Below are 21463 nucleotides of genomic sequence, written 5' to 3'. Positions count from 1 at the left end.
TTGTTTGTCTTTGCATATTCATATCCAGTACTCTGTTACATCTCAGTTCTTTGTTTTGGATATCAGTGTTTTTGTGTTTTGTTTTGTGTATTATGAATATTTTTGCAAGTAAAAACACGTGCATACAGTATTATAGTCTATTGTTTTATGGCAGATTTAAACCACTGTTAAAACATTATTGCACCTGAATATTATAACAGTTTTTTTTCTTAATCTTAGCAGAAATATTGAAGTGACACTTCACTTCATAGAACAAGTTTTCCGGTGTGAAAGAAATGACAGCCACAGAGTGCGTCAGGTGAAAACATGACAAAACACCAGGGGTTCAGATTCTCACACCTGAACAAAAACCATTAGGTGTCATTTTTAATGCATATTGCAGATTATTTTAATGACAGTTACTTCTGTTCTATGAACAGATGCTGGCTGTGTTCATGGTCAATAAAGAGTGAGATATGTGTAGTTAAATTAAAGAAGAATTTTTACAACAAATGGACTTCCTTTATAATATTTGCAAATGGAAACCTAAAAAATAACTACACAAATATGGCAAAAGATGTGAGACCGTCATTTAAATCTCATATTTACCAGCTCAAATCTTGACAAAGGTGCTTTCATATCATTATCATAACATGACAATATGTAGCATTTGTAACATTCCCAGGTCATGAAAGTCGCGAGTTAAAACTCAACATATTTGGCCTAAAACTGACTCAAAGTGGTTTTGATTCTAGTTTGATTTATGATTCTATCTGTCTCTTCTTAAACATTAAATCTCTTGTGTTGTTGTGCCAAATTCTTTGCAGTCACCAAAGAATTTGTATTGATCTCGGCCTTAACCTTTTCAGATTTTTGTAACTGTTGTTACTGTACAGTCTGCAGGAGCTCATAAACTGAAGTCTTTGTGGTTACGTGTTCCCACATAATAATAACATTAATAATAATCATAATAATAATGGCATTTATGCTGGCCACACAAGCAATATAATAGTCCTTGCTAAGTCGCTCTAAGTACTGACATATAAAGTGTTACTGTGATGGTTCAGTATTGGCTCAGCTGAGACATACAGCCATTATAGCCTCCTTCTAGCTACTCAGAGGAGTGGAAATGGCACTTTACCAGACGCACAGGGGAGGGCTGGACCATAAACGACTCAGAGAGTGAACCAAACATCCTTCACTCCCAGTCTGCCCTGAAGTTATAGACCAGAGGTAGAAAGCTACAGCAACTCCTCATCAGTCAGGAGCTCTGCTGTTTTATATCTACTCCAGAGGAGAACATTATTAATACATGACCTGTCAGATGTTGCTTTGACCAGCCTGCCAACTTAGATTCAAATATACTCGTTACTGCAGACAGCTAAAAGTCAGAATTCAAATTCTGGTGTCACTTTCATCACATAAGGAGAGATCAGGGAGGAGGAGGTAGTTTGATCTCAAAGCAGCCAGAGAGCTTGTAATGTCTTTAGAAGCAGACAGATAGATAACTCTATCCAGGAGAGAAAATGGTTTGATGTATGAAATACATATTAGTACCATCCCGGCAATACTAACGCTAACATACAAACTAAAACATGAGAACATAAGTGTAGCTCAGCAGTATATCATTTCATAAAAGGTACATCATATATGTCCAGTCATAAATTGTGCATCTAAGAAGAGAAAGGACTTTTGAAATTATGTCAAAAATTACTCCAATATCACAGAGATTATGTCAACAAATCAACTATAAAAGCTGTGTCAATATCCAAAATTTTCAAATATGACAGGACATCTCACCAAAATGTCTAAGTATCTAATCTACAGTACACTGTACCCGCACTGTGACAAATTATAATCATACTGAACTGTGTGTATTTTAGTTCCACTAGAGTTTGAGTGCTTCTCAGCCATACTTACCATGATGATGCTGTCAGGGGTACTTTGGATAAGACTGGATGGTGAACAGTTTAATATAAAACCTGCATTAAAAAACAGAGGGCATCTTGTTTATTACAAGACATGGACATTTTTAGGAAATAGAGTCTAACAAAACATGCATTATGGGCATTGCAGACCCCAGAACCTTTTAAATTATGGACTTGTAGAGACTAAAAGGCAGGATATCATTTTCGACTTGAGTTCCCCAATGTCATGACAGAGAAAATCACTATAATAACCCCTGAGGTACAAAAAGGGACATGGTGAATAGTAATTTGGGACAAAACTTCTCGCATCACACATTTTCTTGTACCTGTGTGTGAATCTGTGAAAATATGTGATACCTCTTACCAATGTCAATATCTTTCACTGCAGCTCTATTTCATCCATCTGAGCCATTTTACCACAGTGTTTTGACCCGTCAAGCGATACAGACGTGATTTTTTTTTCCAGCTTTAGTGGTATCACCTTCTGTTACTGTACTTACAGTAACTTACCTCCCGAAGTTTTGTCTCCATCTATCGACATCAGGGAGAAACTTAATCCAAACTACTAGTGATTTATGTCTGTCTTGTAATTTAAAGAGAGCTGTCGTTCTCCAACAAAAAAAATAGCATAAATTAAGTCTTAACCGTTGCCATTTAATGAGAAATTATCCTTCTTCAGCGCTAGAAGAGCTTAAATAAGAAAAGAAAGATCATTAAATAAAGTTTTGTGTTTTCAAACGTCCGTCCTGCATAATAGTCCGACTGGAAACACGTCGAGTGTTGTTGTGGAGCAGCTAACGGTGTCCTGCGGCTAATTTAGCATTCCCTCACACCGTCAACACAGTGGATTTATTTGTGTGTGTGTGTGTGTGTTTGTTTGTTTGTTTGTAAATGGACGGTGTGCCCTGCCTTCGTGTGTCTCAGTGTCACGCACAGGAGTTCAGGTAATCAGCCATTTAGTGAGTGGACAGCCTCTTAAGCTAAGTTAGCTGGGAACTGAGAGTAGCGGTGAGCACGAAAAGATTTTTTGATTAACATTTTAAATGTGTTTCCTACTCGGAGTGATTCTGACATTACATTTAAAATGCATCTTATTTCACAGGAAATGTCTGCAGTCCAGAGGAGCTCTTGACCTGAGTTTGTGTTTGCTCAAAGAGTCAGATGGGACAGTCCTCCTGCCCATTTTACCATCCTGTCTGTCACAACTTGATCTGCAGTCCCTTAGAACCACGGTGGCTTCAGTCAATACTTGTGAAATAGTTTGGAGTCAGGTAATTAAAGCAGAGTCAAATACTTTTAGCAACACATAGCGCTACATTGCACATTTTTCAAGTGTTTTTTATGTGTCTCCTGTCCTGTTTTCACCACAGTCTCCTCTGCAGTCAAAGAAGGGAGGAAGAGAGAGGGGAAAGGCAAGTGGCAATAAGCTTGAGAAAATCCTCCAGGAGCTGTTGGAATCTCATGGTGAAAGATGGACAGAGGAGCTGAAGGGGGACATCCCTCGCAGCTTCCAGAGGCATGGAGACCTAGTCCTGCTGGTAGACGGCTGTTTCTCCCTGCCGCTATGGAAGAAAATGGGTACTGTCCTCAAACTTAACCACACAGTTGTTTAATTACTACACTCACTGAGCACTTATAACCTGTATACCTGTGTATTCATGTTTTATCCAGTTAGTTGATCATGTGGCAGCAGTGCAGTGCACAAAATCCTGCAGATACAGGTCAGGAAGGTTCAGTTAAGGTTCACAACAGAATGGAGAAAAAAATGTGACCTCTGTGATTTTGACTGTGGCATGATTGTTGGTGCTAGACTGTTTGAGTATTTCTTTCCTAACAAAGTGTTTGGTGAGTGTAGGTGTATAAAATAATTCCCTAGGATGTTTATTGATTACTTTTTACTCGTTTAGATCAACAGCTGTGGGGTGCAGTGGCCAAAGGGCTGGGGGCAAAGCGTTTGGCAAAGATGAGTCGAATATCCAGGGATGGATTTAGATCTCCTGTGGTGACGATGCTGTTAGGAGAGCACAGCTGGGTCAGACATGTGGACAACGGTATTCAGTAAGTCTCAGGAATAATCAGCATTTTTCTTCCTGAATAAGCCTTAGGAACAAGGTTGCTAATTTTAACATGACGGAAATCTGTCTGAAACTCAAGTCTAATCTTCACCTGTGTTTCAGGTATGAGTTTGATGTCACTAAATGTATGTTCTCAGCTGGAAACATCACAGAGAAGCTCAGAGTGGCTGGATTTGACTGCAGAGGGGAGACTGTAGTGGATTTATATGCAGGTAGTAAAACTGTGTCACATTTTCTGAATGCTCTTTTTGTTGTTGCTGTTATTTAAACATAAAATACCATATAAATTATTTATACTTGAACATCTCATTACTGGGAACAATAAAACTATTTTCAACGAATGTCTTGATTGTGGTCTTTAGTTCTATCATGTTGCTTTTATTGTGATGTGAACATTGTTATGTGTAACTGTCACAACTGTATCTCATGTCAGGTATCGGTTACTTCACTCTCCCATATCTGGTCCATGCGAGGGCCAGTCATGTTCACGCCTGCGAGTGGAACCCAGACGCCGTTGAGGCCTTACAAAAAAACCTTAGAGGCAAACGGAGTGTCCGACCGCTGCACGATTCACAGAGGAGACAATCGACAAGTAACAGATTTTTCTGTGCATGTTATGTGTTACATGTATTGCTTACTTACTGACTTATGCTCTCTAGTGGTTGAGATCAGTACCAGAGAAAAAATTCACTCTCATCTCCTCTGATCACACTTTATAACATCACAACTAGAATCTAAAAAAAAAAACTAGAAAATTTCATGTTTAATGTGATTTTGCAGATATATATCCTGATGATTATTGTAACACTGACTTGAACTGTAACACCCAATCCTGGCATATTACAACAGTTACATTTGAACCCTGCAACTGTCCTGAAACTTGGACTAAATCAACCAAATGAAAACTGATCGATATTTCAGATTTATGTCTATGAGACGATTGATGTCAAACTAATAGTGCTGCAGAATCAAAAGATCAGGAGATTTATTCTGAATGTATTCCAAGTGCGGTCTAGTTCTTTTCTTCTACTTTTTGCTTTTTATTTTTCTGTCCTTTTTCTGTCTTTGCAAATTCTGATATGATTGCGAGCACATTTCTGGCATCACATTAGTAGTGAAATATTTGTATTGGTCTTTTCTAGAGGCATTACACATTACGACATCAGAAACACCTCGGTATTCTCATCTATTATTGTACAAGTTTCTCTGTTTTGAAGATGTTTATTTTGTTTTTCCAGCTCCAGCTGTGTGACATTGCAGACCGGGTGAACCTGGGTCTGATACCAAGCTCTGAGGACGGCTGGCCCGTCGCCTGTCGCCTGCTGAAGAGGACAACTGGTGGCATTTTGCACATTCACCAGAATGTTACCTCACCTTTACTGAACACTGCAGCCATTCCAGCAATCAATGATGCCACCCAGAGGGCTTCTGGGAAGAAAGCTGACAGAGTTGCATGGGAGGCCTGGGCTGATGACACAGCAGACCGCATCTCTTCTCTTTTAAAGGACACCAGTGGCGCATGGTGGAAAACAAACATCCAGCACATAGAGCATGTCAAGTCATATGCTCCTCATGTTCACCATGTTGTCCTGGACTTGGAGTGCAGACCGTCCTGAGCTGGAGAGATGAACACAGATGCAGAGCTGACACTGTGGCTCTGGACAGTTTAAATGTACTGAAGTTGCTTTTTTCTATGTAATAAACAAGCAAATCGTATGTTCCAGAAGTTTACAATACAGTACAACCAAACACAACACCAGCTGGTTTCTATGATTACTTCACTTGTCAGTTAGTGCTGCTGTGTTTTTACAAACCTTTATTTATCCTGGGCACGTTGAACGCAAATGCTGTTTTGTTTTAGAAACGCCCTGCCTCACACTCATGCAGTTTTAATCACATTTGGAAGCTGCCCAGCTGTACCTCAACCACAGCCTAATCCCCCAACGCTCCAGTTGAATTAGCCACTGGACAGCTCTAACAGAGAAGTCAGCCTCTGGTCAACTCGACTGGAGCAGTGAGGGATTAGGTGCAGGTTCAAGGGCACATCGTCGTTGTGTTATACTCACTGAATTTCACTGTGGTGTTTGATCCCCAGGCCTCTTGTCGTTGGCTGAAATGAAAAGATGTACACAGAGACATGACTCACATCAGTGTGTTTGCCAATACAGGAACACCCAAATTTGTTAAACTACCAATATTCTGACATGTAAAACTACATGATTAATATATTTGGCATGGTTGCAAAGGTTAACCTCTACAAGAAGTGACTATATTTAACATAAACACACAATAGCACTCTGTCTTCTGAGCTGTAGACAGGTTACAAATTAATTAGGAAAAAACCTGAATAAATGAGTGCAGATGTTTCCATACAGAGGGGGTCACTGAATGGTTTCACGAGTATGGAAATTATGTGAATCATATGATAAGGCCTTTGCACGCAGTCATAAGATCTATACCCAGCTGAACAGCTATGGCAGATTCTGGACCCAAATAAGGGAATATCTTCTGGTTGATTGGTGTTCAGCCTTCCAGTAGTAATCTAGAGCACTGAGGCTGTTAAAGACAGTTCATGGTGGATCAACATGTTACTAAGACTGTTTTTTCCCTTTGTCACCCATCTGTAACTGCGGTAGAGGTACCAGCAGGTGAAAGCATAAATGGGTCTTTGCACTACTTGCCAAAAAATCCCTACAACCAACAAGCATGCTTGGATTTACTTGGTGAGTGATAGCCTCTGTGAGTTTACTCTTTAATCTAGTATCAATCATATGAAATACAGAATCAGCAGGAATATCCAGGGCCACCTCTTTTCATTCCAAGTTAGGTTTGAGACTTCAGTCTACACTGAAGAAATATTCTGCTTTAGGGTTGCGTGGCAGAAGATTGGATGCTGCTAAGTATCAGCAAATGTCCTGTGAGTCATCAACTTAAACATAATATTTAACTCAACAGACACTCCTACATACATAAGATTGGATTTACAATAGATTATGGGTGACAAAGGTATTAATTTATTATTTTTAGGATGAAGATATCTCATGCTGGGGTTTTACAGTAGATGCCAATGATTTGATAAAAATGGAAACTATAACTGACTCGGTGAGACTTTTAAACTGTACCTTTACAGGTTATTTTACAGGCCTAGTGATCATTTGCTTAACAATGTGTGCTCTACCATCACTTTGCATACGCCCTGACAACAAATAATGGCATTGTGTGTAATAGGAAACTACACAGACACACTATCTGCAGAGGTGGAAGTAGTGCTCAGAGTAAAAGTAGCTGTCACAATGTAGAAATATTCAGTTAAAAGTAAAGGTCCTGCAAAATTTTACAAATGTACCAGAAGTATCTAAAATAAAATACTGATTCTGCAGAATGGAAATTTAAAACTTATCCCATCACATTTACACTCCAACCCGAGCAGGTCTGATCTGCCACATATCTGTGTGGATGTGCAGGGCCTTTAATCTGCATTTATGCATTAATCTAATATGTTGATTTTATGTTTTGTATGTGAAATCATGGTAATAGTAGCTATTGCTGTCAGATAAATTATGTGCATGTGCAATAATTATTTCCCAATGAAATGCAGTGGAGCAGAAGTATAAGGTAGCATTAATTTGAGTTTTGGTGTTTGTACTACTAAGTAGAAAAACCTAAAACTGTACTTAAGTTTAGTACTTAGTTATTTTTCACTGGCCCTTGCAGCATCTGTTTTCTAAACCGCAATAAATGGGTCACTGTATTTGTTTATATATTGCATTTCTCATCTGAACCGACTGACACAGTCACATTTTTTTTTCTTCAGAGGCGACCAAAAAAGTAAAAGCCCCGCGGCCACTTCCCGTTGTCCCAAGTTTTCCCTCGCACTGCGTTCAAAAGAAACAGAATAGGGGGTGGACAACTGGGGGGAAACAGCTAATTATTGGACTGTATCTATGTGTCAAATTTTCCACATCCAACCCCTCTGTGGTAAATAGAGCAGAGGAAATGCACCTGTCATGGAAAATGTGGAGAGGCGCTCCTGCCTGTCTGCTGCAAACTTTCCTCATCTTCCGGTACTTGGGACTCCTCTAACGCACAAAGTCAACAGTCCTGGAGACGGGGAGGCAAGTAAACGCAGAAGTGGAAAAGAAAGGCACGGTTATGGTCATAGTCGATGAGGACAGTGGGTAAATCTGTTTGTAAGTACACGGCAATATAATCTTCTTATACGCGCTGTTACCTTGTCTGCCACTTTTAACCGTTTTTGTTGTGTTTTCTGTCAGGAATATCTCGCTGCCGTGGTGACGCAAACCGTGTAGCGGGGTGCCGTCGACTTCCAACAACAGGTGTGTGTAATTTTCTTTAATTAGCCTAAGTGTTTAATCAAACTACGTAGTAAAATCACTGAATCGACTTCCCAATTGTTCAGCCTTTACAATCGGATAAAGGCAAATTAGTTTCTAAAGACACCATGGAGTGGATGTGGAGTAACGTTTGCGCTAATCTCAATTTGTTAACGTTCGAGCGTTGGAATCGCAGCCGTTAGCGGACTCATCATGAAGTTGTCTTATGCTATAAATCTGAGTTTCAGGTGTGTTGATATTAGCCGTAATGATTGTAACATTCAAATTAATGCTGTTAACCAGTTAGCCGGAGTAAGATAGCCGGACCGACTTCCCCAAACTTCAGCTCTTATAGTCATATAAAAGAAAACTAAAGACACCGTGCAGTGGATGTGGTGCAACGTTAGCTCTTTGAATTAAAGTATGTTAACGTTCGATCGTTGAAATCTGAATTTCAACATGGCAGACTGGTGATCAGTAAAGCCTTACAAGTGTCGTGGTGTTTCATGTTTGTTATCTCTGCTCATCAGTGAACACAGAGAGCATGTTTACTAATGGTGACAGAACTTTTTACATCACGTAGAGACAAGCTGAGTAAAACCAGTCGAAAGTGCTGATGTGGAGCTTTCACACACACTCATTTATGCCTGCAAGGCCCCGTTAAAATACTGTGTTACAGTTTTATTTGCGTAGTAGTGAAACAATATTTGATTGATTACCACTGAAGTCAGCACACCATGCATGTAGAGTAAGGACAGTTGAAACAAAAGTTGAAACAAAGATAACACAAAGCATAAACGTGGATTAACGTCATTTCCAGTTAATACAAGCCTACATGCCTGCACTATGCTACCACACTTCTGCTGCTCAGTGTGTTTCTTCTTAAATATTCTCTGTCTAGTTTTAGTAAAGGATTGTTCCAGTAAGTGCAGTATGTCTCAGTCATCTGCTGCAGACGCATGCGCCATTTCCTTGAAGGTTACCTGGACAAGCTGCCTAGCAGGTATTATTAAACTCCTGCTAGAGTTCGATGGCCCCAGGTATTTAAACAATGAGGAAAAAAGGTCTTAGGGATTTGCATGCAGCTTTGAATTGCAGCTTTTCTTTTAAACTACTTAACATGCACATTCAGCCCTGACTTAAATTTCCAGGCAGTTGAAATATTAAATGGGGCATTAAGTTTCAGATGAGAACATGACCAATAATAAGCTTAATGTCAGGCTTAAACAAATGGTTAGGCTACTGAACTCCACCCGGTTCTCTGTATCCTTAGAGGGTGGGAACCCTGCATGATGGCCAAGTTCATGTTGTTTTTGTCCGTCCCACTCAAAACAACCTTTCACCCAGGCAGAGACTTTCTGTGGGATTTTTAAATTGTCTTACGTCCTGGTTCTGATTAGTCATTTATCATTATGGGAAAGCTTGGTTCAGCCAGAAGCTTCCCAACTCCTTGTGAAATGGAAATCATGTCTTAATGGTCAGTCTCTGCTGGATTTAACTAGATTCCCATGGGTGATGATTTTTGACTGATTTATTTTGTCTCTTGACAAAAAGTTTTTAAATACCTGAAGGAACGAAGTTGCTGTACATAATGTGCAATGAGATTTAGTCAGTCTAATGAGGCAGTATGTTCTTTGTTTGCCTGCTTTCTCATTAATGAAACACCTCCAGCAGGGCAGAGTTATACAATAGAACTGGTGCACTGGCAGCAAAGGCTTCCCTCCATGGACACCAACAGGAAGAGAGAAAGGTCACTCAGTCGTCTACCAGTCATTTGATTAGGACCACGTAACTCTTCCTGCCTGTCTGTATTGTCATAACTGCAGGGCTGTGCCTTGGTTGCATTACATGGGATCATAGGAAAACACACTCTTGAATAGTAAAGTTAAGAGTGTTGTACTCAGAGCTTATTACCCTTTCACTTAACTCCTGTTCTGTTTTGTCTTCAGGGGATCTTCTCGATGCGACAGTATCTGGTCCAAGCCAGTTAACCTGCACTGAGGGGTTTTGGTTGAAGGCACGATGCCCCAGTCCCCTGACATGATCAACCTGGGCTTCCTGTCTGACTCCGAGCGGGAGCTGATCCTGGAGGTGCTGCGGCGGGATGAGGAGCTGAGGCAGGCTGAGGAGCAGCGCGTGCGGTGAGAAGCGAGCACTTCCTGTTAATTGTACTAAATGGTTGCCAAAAGTTTGACTTCAGGAGCTTTGTCAGTCTAATTCTTGTTTACTTGTTATTTGATCAGATACACCTAATCTAAATTATAACTGTGTCTTTTTTGTTAAGGCTGAAATACTGGTGCTATGAGAAGACATTGAAACTTAAACTAGGCTTTAGAAAAATGCATTGTATTGGTACTGATAATGAAATTCAGGTATCTTGTTGGCACTAGTATTTCAAACAGGACCCAGCCCAAACCACTAGGTGCTGAAGACAAATTTGCACTGGAGGCAGTTGACCACAGATCTTATCTTAATATGCACATTTTTGTGTTGCAGTGCACAATATCTTGATTTAGGGCTGGGCCATAATTAATTATTATTGTTTATCAGCAGAATTGCATGGTAATGATATAAGACAGTGTTTTAGTTTGGTGAGAATCTGACACTAAAAGAGATGTTGCAGGTTTAGTTTTATATTTGTAAAGAGTTTGTCTGATGTAAAGCTGGACACTGGAAAACAATGAACTTCATTGTATGCTGTATGTTGTACTCTCACTGAGCACTTTATTAGGAACACTACTTTAGTTCAGACACTCTGATCTTTAATGTGAACATTAACTGAACCTGCTAACCTTCCTCCATGTGATGGGCTGATTGGATAATTACAGGAATAATCAGGTGTGCAGGTGTTCCTAATAAAGTGAGTGTACATTCATATTGAAAAGAAATGTTAAGGTAAATATTTACTCCTGTAGATGGCTAGCCAACGCTTGCTTTACCTATTGTGTATTAAAAAAACTAAAACTCGTGGTGTCATTCATGTCATTTTTTTGTCACAGGAAGTTGAAGACAGAGTTGCTGGATGTCGAAGAGGAAAGGGGCCAAACGTGGCAGTGGAAGATACAGTCAGCGTAGCTGTGGCAGATGCCTGGAGCCTCTGAGTCGACTGTCTGTTTTCTCCAGCCAGTGTACAACATGCAATCACTATGTGTGCAGCAAATGCCGAACAGTCCTCCCCAACGGATCCTGGGTGTGCAGTGTGTGTGCCAAAGAGTCGTAAGAGCCTTTTGTCCATGTTGTCCCTTAAAGGTTCTGTGTGTTTTTATTTGTGCCATGAAGCTGTTTCTCTATGAGTAGACCCCTGTTTTGTTTATCTTGTGCACATGCACATGGTGGCTTCACACTATTCCAAACATGGGCACGAATGATGCTGAATGCTGGACTTTCAAAAATATCAGCTTTTTGGGGAAATGCATTCAACACATTTCAGGGCTACATGCAGAGGGCTACACTAAATGTAGACATAACTTTTTGTTTGTTTATCAGAACTTACTAGAATAACTGTATTTCAGCTAATATTTCATCTGAATCAAAATATCTGCAAAGCAAATGGCCTTTTGTCAAAAACAATTTAGTGTGTGTATATCAGTATCAACAAAATCAACAAAAGTTGATTCAACTTTATGATTACTTTGGAAGATTTAGTTTGTGGTGCTGCTGAATTGTAGTGTTATACTGACAGGTGTTTCTATTATTTTGTCCACTGCATTTATCTCAATGAGGGGAGGCTAAATAACAAAAACACCTCTGTATTGTAAAGCGCTGCAGGTAAAGGGGAAATTCAAATTTATTTCCAGGTGAAAACAATCAAACATTTAGTATATGTGTTCATATATTTAACCCTCTTTCCTTGTTCCATCTGGTGCTGGTGCTAATGGATCTATCTATGAAAACGTATTTTAAGCAACATCACTGTATATGCAGTAATTATAATAACAGTAACGTACAGCATTAAAGCTCAGGGCTGACAGCGTGCTGGATAACCATTAACTAATGCCTTTAGGCATTTAACTGCTGAATGAGTGTAAATTCTTTAAGAAGTGTTTTTATCGGATTCCAGGGATCTAAAGAAAATGACAGGCGACTGGTTCTACGATCAAAGGGTCAACCGTTTCTCCACAATGCCTGGACACAACCTAGTGAGAGTCTCCCTGAAAAAGAAATCGCCTCGTAAGTACAGGAAGAGGAAGTGGGTATCAACTGTTCGACTAGGAATGTAAACAGCTCTCAGCTGAGCCCAAATGAAACGCTCACAGTCACAGGAATGTTGTTACAGTTCAACAGTGGAGGGACAAAAATGTTAAAAATGCACTAACCTGATAGCATTCGGTTTAAGTGGTACTGAAGTGTGATATTTTTGTTCTGTGTTTTAGTGAAGAAGCGTGAGACAATGGGAGAGGTGCTGTTGAGAAGTACTGAAATAAACTCAGATCTTCCCGCTCCTGTGCCTCGGCCCAGGCAGAAAATTCAGACAGATAACAAAGGGTTTGTCCTCATTCTTCACATCAGTTTTAGAAGTTCTAGAAAAGCATAGATTTCCAAAACATAGATTAAGACTGTCTCATCATTTTGTAACATTTTCTCTTGTTAGTCATTCGAGTGAGAATTCAGGATCAGTTCGCTTCAAGGGAATCATTTGAATCAAAGGACGAAGTTTGGCCAAAGACAACTCGCAGTGGACACAGAGTCTGCAGAAAATGCCAGTTTAAGTAGCAATAAAACCGAGACTGAGTCCTGCCGTGTGACCCCTGAGCAACCAAGGTAAACACTATAATTATTCTAAAAGGTTCAAACACTATCCACTTCAAACAACACTTGAGGCAGGTTGTGCAGTGTTTAGTTCTCCTCCCCCACAGCTGGTCTCTGTGCAGACCTGGAATCCTAGTCTAGGCACAGCCAGGGCTCAGACAGATCATTTGTCACATTGTAATTCTTTAAACCATCAGATGATAAGTGGATTTTGAACTTCATAGTTTCCACTAAATAAAAAAAGAAAAAAAAAAACTGTTACTGAAATTGAAGTAAATGAAGGTTTCAACAACTGTCACTAACAAACTTGCAGTAACATTAACAACTTGAGGGGGCAGATGTGTTTTCTTGCACATGAGGCCTCATACTTTGTTATTTCACTTGTTAAAATAAAGGAAAATAATAAATCAGTGCAGTAAACTTTGTTTAATGTAGATGGGTGCCGAATCCCAAAAGGAAAACATCTAAAATAATGAACAGGACAGCACTTCAAGTTGGTCATTCTTGCCAGTTCCAGTGTTTTGAGTTAAAATAGAGCCCACATGTGGCATGAAAATATGCTGAGATGTCCAAATTACACAAATTTCAGGCAAATAGAGATGAGGAGTAGACATCTACAGATTGTGTGTGTTTGAAAAGTACAACCTGCATTCCTTGTCAACCAGGAGGGAGAACCGGTCCAGCCCAGCAGGGTCCAGTGTTTCCAGTCTGACCATCCCAGTCAAAGCACATGTCGTCAGCGGTGACAGCGCCAACTCAGAAGCCAACTCTGTAAGATTCTGTTAAGTCGACGTGATGTTAAAGCATTATTTTTTTTCTCCTCTGACTGTCTCCCTTTTGTTTCTGTCACCGCAGGCCCCGGAAGTAAAACTGGTCAGTCCGAGCCCAGAGTTGGACGTTGATAAACTCTTTAAGAAGAGTGTTAAACGAGCCCCAAAGCCTGCTGGTTAGCATCCTATATTACCATGTACAGTGCTGTTGTTTTTATTCCAGAATTAAATGAAAAACATTGTGTGTATATATGTGTGTAATTGCTGGTCTTCATGTTTAGAGTATGTGTCGACACTGGACCTGCGTGATGGTTGTGACACATCAGAGACCTCAATGGGCAACAGGAGTCGCTCTGTACCAGGCTTAGACATACAGGTAAGCAGTTTGCTGAAAAAAATGTCTGATACTCATATACTGTTAGATTCAAAGTTTAATTAAGGCTTTAAATTTTTGTTCCTATAAATTTTTATTGGAATGTGTATTATCTGCTCTGAGAGCACCAGGATGGGAAAACCTCAGTGCAGGGACACAAAACTGATCCTTCTACCTTCACACGTCTTTTCTTCATGATGTTGTGATTTGTCAGCATCACCAACTCCTACAACGATATTAGATGTAGCTACCAAGCAGTACTAAGTAACACAGCAGAAGATCCCGGGCAGAGGAAGGGTAACAGTCAAGTGTCTTGTTTAACCAAAACATTTTGTAGCTGCATGTAACTGTGGTCTACTGAGGCTATTTTTGCCTCTGCTGTGGTGGATTATTTCCTGTGTAACATCACTGCCAAATCATGATGAAGTTAGAAACACTAAACCTGACCTTTACACTTGATGTTTCAGACATTTAATTATTATATATTATATTATTTTCTCATTTGCTCAGTTACAACATTATTGGATTTGGCTATTCAGATGCTTCAGTGGCCTTGAAAGTAGATTTTTCCTTAAACTCCATTCCAGATTACCAGATGTATTGTTTCTTTATTTTTCTACATAATACGAACCCCTTGTTAAAACACGGGAAATCTAATGTGGGAAAAAGCCTGTCATGTGTGTATGATCAGCCTTTTAAATGTCTATTTTGGTACCACAGGAAGATGAAGAGGAGGAGGAAGATATCGACAGCTTGGTTAGCTTTCATAAAAGGACAATGGCATCGAGCTCCTCCAGCCTGCATAGCAAGGTGAAGTATTGACGTTTGTCACAACACGCATTGGTCCTCTACAGGCTCTTTGAAGAGCAGCTCATTATGTCTCTAAGAAACGGAACTGAGGTTAGATTATCTGTAACGAGCATCTATAACCTCAGGATATCCTCCAGCAAGTTAGGAAGTGTGAAATTGATGTGTTAAAATGTTTCTATTGATATCAAAGCTCGGTAAAAGCAAAGCAGAGCTGAGGCCAACGCGACTTCCATGCTGTCACTCTCGATTTAGATCTTGACAGAAACATCCTGATCTCTGCTAATGTCTTTGTTTGTCACTGACTCACTTTCTCTAAACTCTCCATCTTTTATTTTGTTATATGATTTCTTTATTTCCATGTTATGTCTTGTTTTTTAAGCTTTTGTCTACAGTGTTAAACATTTAGAGCATGTCTAAATGTCTTAAATATTATCTAAATATCATGTTTTGTATTAATTAACTTTGAACAAGCACAGGAATTGTTAATGACTATTTATTCATCTGGCAGAGCACAATGGGCAGCCTGATGAGTATTTACAGTGAGGCAGGAGACTTTGACAGTGTGGAGGTGAGCGGAGACATCGTCTTCTCCCTGAACTACGACGAGCACACCCAGAGCCTCCAGGTCTTCATCAAGGAGTGCCAGGGGCTGGCCTTTGGCGATGCCTCGCGACAGCTTACCAACCCGTAAATATTAAAAACTTTATGTGAAGCTCAAATAAGAAAAAAAAACCACACCATTTGAAGCACTGTTTACTTCAAACCTCAAACTTTGGGCTCCACACAGAGCAGCTGTGCCAGTTGTGGCTCTGAAAAAGACACATATTTCTGCTGCACACACACCCCTCAGTGATGTTAACACAGCTTTGATCAGTATAGATAAGAGGTTGCTGTGTTTACATAGTTGCAATAATCACGTACCAAAGGTGATTACTCGAGCTTCACAGGAAATTGAATGTCAACAGATGTTTTTTCAGAGCATTTAGTCAGGAAATGCAGCAAAGAGACCAGTAGCCATGGCCCGGGAGAAACACTGGTTGACATACTTTTTGTGTTTTTGTGTTTCAGTTATGTCAAATGTTACCTACTCCCCGACAAATCTCGCCAGAGCAAACGGAAGACCACCATCAAGAGAAACACCATCAACCCTGTCTACAAAGAAACACTGAAGGTGATGGTTTATATCTGGCCCCTGTCACAACGTACAGCAACTGTTGACCTTATCCTGTTGACTTAATGACACTCCCTGATTAGTGACCTTGCGCCATGCCTGCAGCAAATAATGACCGCACCTACAGAGACCTTAAGATTGATATTGACATTGCAGATTAGAATACCTGTTGTCAAATATTGATTTTGGTCCCAGCTTCCAATGTGGAGTCAGCTTAAATACGGCGGCAAACAAAACTGCTGAAAAGAAGATTAGCTGGGTGAATCCATTTGTAACAAATTAGAGCGCTGTAATTTTAGATTTGCTCTATAAAGGTTTGGAAGAAGGTCATTACTTAGAGGATTTTACACACAACTTCCCAATAAACTCTGAATTCATCCTCTGCTTTAATCTATGTTCCATGATTTATTTAAAACTCCCTCAGCACCAGGGCATTAAAATTCTATAAGACTTCTCCATCACCGTATCAGTACTGAGACAGGCCTTTGATCCGTCCCGTCTCCTCCACATCTCCCACTTCCAGTACTCCATCAGCCGCTCTCAGCTGCTCACCCGCTCCATATTGATATCAGTCTGGCATCACGGTCGTCTCAGCCGCAACGCCTTCTTGGGAGAGGTGGAGATCGCTCTGGACTGCCGAGACCTCGACACCGCATATGAGGACCGTGTGACTCTGTTGGCAAAGGTCAGAAAGAAAGATCAGAGAACCAAAACAAGGTGAAGCTATTGGTCATCTGTGAGGAGTAGAGCCTGAATATAGATGTTGGCTCTCACAGATATATTGTTATCAAACTGCAGCACATAAAAAGTGAGTTTCCATGACATATTTTGTCAAACTGGGAACTCTGATAACTATTTAAAACAGGCACAGATTCTGGTGAGTTGCTGAATATCTTGCCACTCTCATTCAAATTAAATCTTAGTTACTGTGATTGTAGTTTATAGTTATTCTTGTGCATTCTAAATGTCATTTACCTCTGTTAAACAGGCAGCCTCTACTGTGCCGGCTTCAGCTTTTGCTCAGTACAAAGGAGAGTTGGTGATCTCCTTGAAGTATATCACACCTAAAAACGTGACAACCGAGAAAATCAAAGGTAAGACCGCAACAAGAAATCTGCATTTATCTCTGACACGCTTCAGCTTCGCCTCAGATTTCTGAGAGTGTGTGTTTTCACCTCTTCAGGCAAAAAGGCGGTGACTGAAGAAGGGGGAGAGCTGCACGTCCTAATTAAAGAGGCAAAGAATTTGATGGCAATGAAACCAGGAGGCATGTCTGATAGCTTCGTAAAAGGGTCAGTGATCATTCGTCTCCTCTTAAAACCACTTTTTTATACAAGTATTTCTTTTTAATTAACTCTGTGTTTGTGGTTCTGCAGATATTTGTTCCCAACTAAGGCGAAAAACACTAAGAGGAAGACTCCAGTCATGAAGAAGAACTTGAACCCCCACTATGATCACACATTTGTGTTTAAGGAGCTGTCTCTGGAGCAGCTGAGGGGGATGTGTCTGGAGCTGACTGTGTGGGACAGAGAGGCCATGCTGAGCAATGAATTCCTCGGAGGAATCCGTCTCAGCTCTGGAAAAGGTGAAAAAAAAAAAAAAAAACTGACAGAATTCAATAAATCCAGATGTTCTGCTTTTTTTCACCTGTCTTTCAGGAACATGTGAGATATAGTTTGATGAAAATTCTAATAGCTCTTCTTTTATATTTGCTTTGGGTGTCATTTAGACAATTACTGTTCTGTGAGGTCTTGTGAGACCTATTGTTGTATCGTATTGTGAATAGGGTAATCCACCTTTTTAATAGCACTAAAACTGTGGGGGGAGCTGCCATTTTCTTTTTAACTATTCTTTCCTGCTTCAGCTTTGTCTAAGGGAGTTAGTTTAATGAAAGTCTCTTTCTTTCACTCAATTCTTTTCTGATGCACTTCTGGTGTAGGTGATGGGGTATAAAAAATTGTCTGCCCTTGACGTGAGAATTTATTCTGAAATTTACCTGAAGCTAATATGAGGTTTAAGAAAACAGACTCAAATGACACTGATATCTTCTTAGCTATAGCTCAGTTACAGTTTTAGTACAAAATTCCCACAAAACAATGAAACACAAAAAATGAATTCTAAAACAACTTTTTTCAAGATTTTCAGACGTCTTAAACCTCATATTAGCTTCAGGTAAATTTAGGAATACGTTTTGCACCAAACAAGGACTGTGGATTTTGTCCTGCATCACTTAAGTACATTAGAAAGGGATCTCGTAATGGCAAGAAGCGATTACAGCAAGTAAACTTATCTTATTATGGGCACCTGAATATTGTTTTAAGACAGACTTGAAAACTGTGGACCTGTCCTTTAAAATTGCACTTAAGTGTTCAGATGGTTTTGGCAGCAGGGAGGGAACAACTTTCTTCTATGTTGCACTCCTTTCTCCTCAGAAATGAGCGTAATACTGGAGTGAAGGTGAATTTATCTCCATGAAAAGAGAATGTAATCTTTCCTTTCCTAATTTAAATAGTTTTATTGCTGAAGTATAATTGCCTTTATGAGAGAGACATGCTTAATTTTATTTTACTGCTAAAGAGCCTACAAGGCATCCATTCCATTCTCCCCAGTGTGGCAATTAAGAGTGTTAAAGAATTTGCCATCATTAATAATAACAGACTCTGTACTAATTCTGCATTCGCTGTGTAATCTTCACCCCTGCAGGCACTGTTAAAATAGGCAAAGAGGAAGTGGAGAAGGACTCCGTTGGAGAGGAGGTCAGTCTGTGGGAGAAGATGATGCAGTACCCCGACTCGTGGGCAGAGGGCACTCTTCCACTACGGTCCACCATGGGGAAGGCGAAGGCCAAATGAGGACGGCGGCAGAGGCCTGGGCCATTGGAAGAAAGGAGACTGAAATGTGGAGAAGCTGCAGCCTCAGAGACAAATGTGAGATTGTGGATTCATTTTATTTTGCAGGTTCATCAGACCAGAAACACAGACTCACAGTTTACTGGCCTGCTGAACTCTAAACATCTGCTCACGCCTGCCTCCCTGTGTGAGAGCAGCCCCCAACCCCCAGACTGCAGACTGGTGTTACTGTTTAAAATGTGCCAACACTAAACTCTTTATTTTAAGAGCACTGACACAGTCATTTTATGATTTTAAAAATTCAGGCTGTATGTATTATCGCAATTAAAAATCATGCACAGCACTTAGCACAGAAACAGTGTCACTAATGTGTCGCCCTTTTCTCTATAGTTGTGTACAAATTTACACTGAGGTTGGGAAATAATTCATTATAAACTGTAATACTGTAACTATAATACAGAATTTCTGGTGTTGCATCCAACAAATTGTGCTTAGTTTAATCCATACCACCATATTTTAGATAAATACTATAATGTAAAATTATATTTATATATAAGTTGAATAAAAAGCTTTGTTTGAAATTATTACATTTGTCTTTTCTCTCATTGTAGTGTGATCAGAGTCATGTTTACCCTCAAGGTTGCCCAGTAAAACCCAGGACATGCTTGATTGTCTCAGCTCTGTATTACACTTAATTACCACCTGGATTTTTAAATGTATCTGTCCACTCAAGTGTTCCTCAGTAGTCTTTTGTGGCAGTGGTTGTTTGTTATAATTTTAGGTGTTTAAGTTCTCATTAAATATCAGGTTACTAACAGGGGTTTTTTTGGATAATCTGCATTTGTTTTGTTTCTCCCTAAAACTTGTCTGCTATGTTTTCTGTATCCACGGTGGCCTCCATGCCCCTCAGCTGAGAAAACAGCGCTATCACTTCAGTGTTGTGTAATGATCACATTTAAACACAAGGAACTGCCCTCTTGTCCTCTTTTCCCTCCCTAATGTTCCTCTGGACCTAGCTCCTGGTTGTTTGTCCCACCTTGTCTTGTGATGGTGATACTGATGAGTTTATCACTGTGGCAACCAGAGAGGGTTTATTACATTAGTCACAGAAGTCTCTATGGAGCTCGAGCCTCTCTCGTTCCTCTTCGTCCAGCAGGAAGCTGTCGATGTAGGAGAACAGCTCATCCGACGCCATCGGGTAGATGAAGCGCTCTCGGTCCTGTCCAAGCTTGTCCAGCAGCACCATGCTGAAGTAGGACCTGGAGATTCTGAAAGCCTGTCTGCAGAGAAACATGACGGGGCAGTTAAAGGGACAGTACACTGTCATACTTTGATATTAAAGTGGGTATAGGCTTATTGCTTAGCGACGACTTTACTGTTTTGGTTCACACTCTCATTTTTGGCCACAGCAGGCTACAATAGAAAACTCTGATAAACCCACTGTACACTATCTGCCGAACCCTAACTGTGACAATGTTCAAGAGCAGCCAGTGAACATAGCAAAGCATTCAGTGGCCAATGAGCCAGATAATTCCCTCAGAAGCTGGTGGAGCCAAAAAGAGAGTGAGTATTGGGCTAAAATCAATCAGGTGACCAGAAACATGACTTCAAACAGATGCTAAAGTTGCTGTTGCTGTGTACAGCTGCCTGCTACAACTGGAAATGATGCTAATGAGAGCAGCTGTAAAACTAAAACGATGAGCTAAAAGATGCTAAAATGTTCCATACATCTCTCATCTACCTCTACTTAAATGATTTCTGCCTACATTTCCCAGAGTGCTTTGTACACTCAAAGAATGTGCTTTGTGCTGCACTCAGCTGTGGGATTTGAATGTCAGTGTAGAGACTGGAAAAAGTGAGCTGCTGCCCCCTTACTCAAATTGCACAGTCGGTGGAAAAAATCTATATCTTTGTCTCGTCTATGTGACCGTGTCTATGTCTGGATCTCTGACTGATTGATTCTCCTGGGAAGTAAAGCCAGATGTTTACTATTGATGTTGTTCTATCAGACCTGTCAACCACAGAATTATTCCACTGCTATTTTTAACACTGTTAATCTTTTCGAGCGGAATTTTTCCTTTTAACGTCACTCTAACAGAGACTCCCTTTCTTTTAAGAGGCTCTTGACATTTAAATAGAGTGAGGAGAAACAACTCCTTACTGTTAATGTGAATGGGAGCCATTTCAGGAAGGAATTTTTCAACTAAATTAACTTTTCTTTTTTTTCGCCAGAATGAGCCATAAACCTGCTGAATAAGTAAGTGATGAAGTATCTCACTATTACCTCAAACCCTCAATGACCTCAGGATTGAGAAGAAGTTCTTTAATGCGGCCCGTCTCACGAGGCGGAGAGCCCAGGAGCTCGATCACGGTTACATGTCGCAAGTCTAATCCACAGTCTGATTTCTGGTGGAAAGAAGGACAA

General features: G+C 40.2%; 3 protein-coding genes across 4 annotated transcripts in view; 2 read left to right on the top strand and 1 right to left on the bottom strand.

Moving 5' to 3' along the window:
- The first annotated feature begins 2584 nt into the window (after positions 1 to 2584).
- Positions 2585 to 5736, top strand: trmt12 (tRNA methyltransferase 12 homolog). The gene is given in 8 exon segments (XM_018660171.2): positions 2585 to 2851; positions 3010 to 3178; positions 3278 to 3485; positions 3815 to 3965; positions 4085 to 4194; positions 4416 to 4516; positions 4518 to 4574; positions 5221 to 5736. Coding segments are annotated over 8 exon segments (1227 nt in total). The 5' UTR covers positions 2585 to 2798; the 3' UTR covers positions 5599 to 5736.
- A 2098-nt stretch (positions 5737 to 7834) lies between these two features.
- Positions 7835 to 19622, top strand: sytl4 (synaptotagmin-like 4). The gene is given in 20 exon segments (XM_018660161.2): positions 7835 to 8172; positions 8257 to 8319; positions 10266 to 10457; positions 11316 to 11343; positions 11345 to 11532; positions 12377 to 12486; positions 12690 to 12801; positions 12908 to 12939; positions 12942 to 13077; positions 13731 to 13836; positions 13921 to 14011; positions 14117 to 14211; positions 14929 to 15018; positions 15527 to 15705; positions 16087 to 16189; positions 16713 to 16874; positions 17178 to 17283; positions 17373 to 17481; positions 17566 to 17774; positions 18893 to 19622. Coding segments are annotated over 18 exon segments (2124 nt in total). The 5' UTR covers positions 7835 to 8172; positions 8257 to 8319; positions 10266 to 10338; the 3' UTR covers positions 19042 to 19622.
- Positions 19118 to 21463, bottom strand: part of srpx2 (sushi-repeat containing protein X-linked 2) — a 28648-nt gene continuing 26302 nt past the window's right edge. For both annotated transcript variants that reach the window (XM_051072470.1, XM_018660170.2), the window contains 2 exons: positions 21323 to 21444; positions 19118 to 20318 (listed from right to left, as the gene is read on the bottom strand). In XM_051072470.1, the coding sequence (XP_050928427.1) occupies positions 20138 to 20318; positions 21323 to 21444 (303 nt within the window). In that variant the 3' untranslated portion in view covers positions 19118 to 20137. The remainder of the gene's footprint in view (positions 20319 to 21322; positions 21445 to 21463) is intronic.

This window comes from Lates calcarifer, linkage group LG8 (assembly GCF_001640805.2).
Source record: "Lates calcarifer isolate ASB-BC8 linkage group LG8, TLL_Latcal_v3, whole genome shotgun sequence".
Taxonomy (NCBI): Eukaryota; Metazoa; Chordata; class Actinopteri; family Centropomidae; genus Lates; species Lates calcarifer.
Note: the sequence above shows the minus strand (reverse complement) of the source record. Positions and strands in the feature narration are given on the sequence as shown.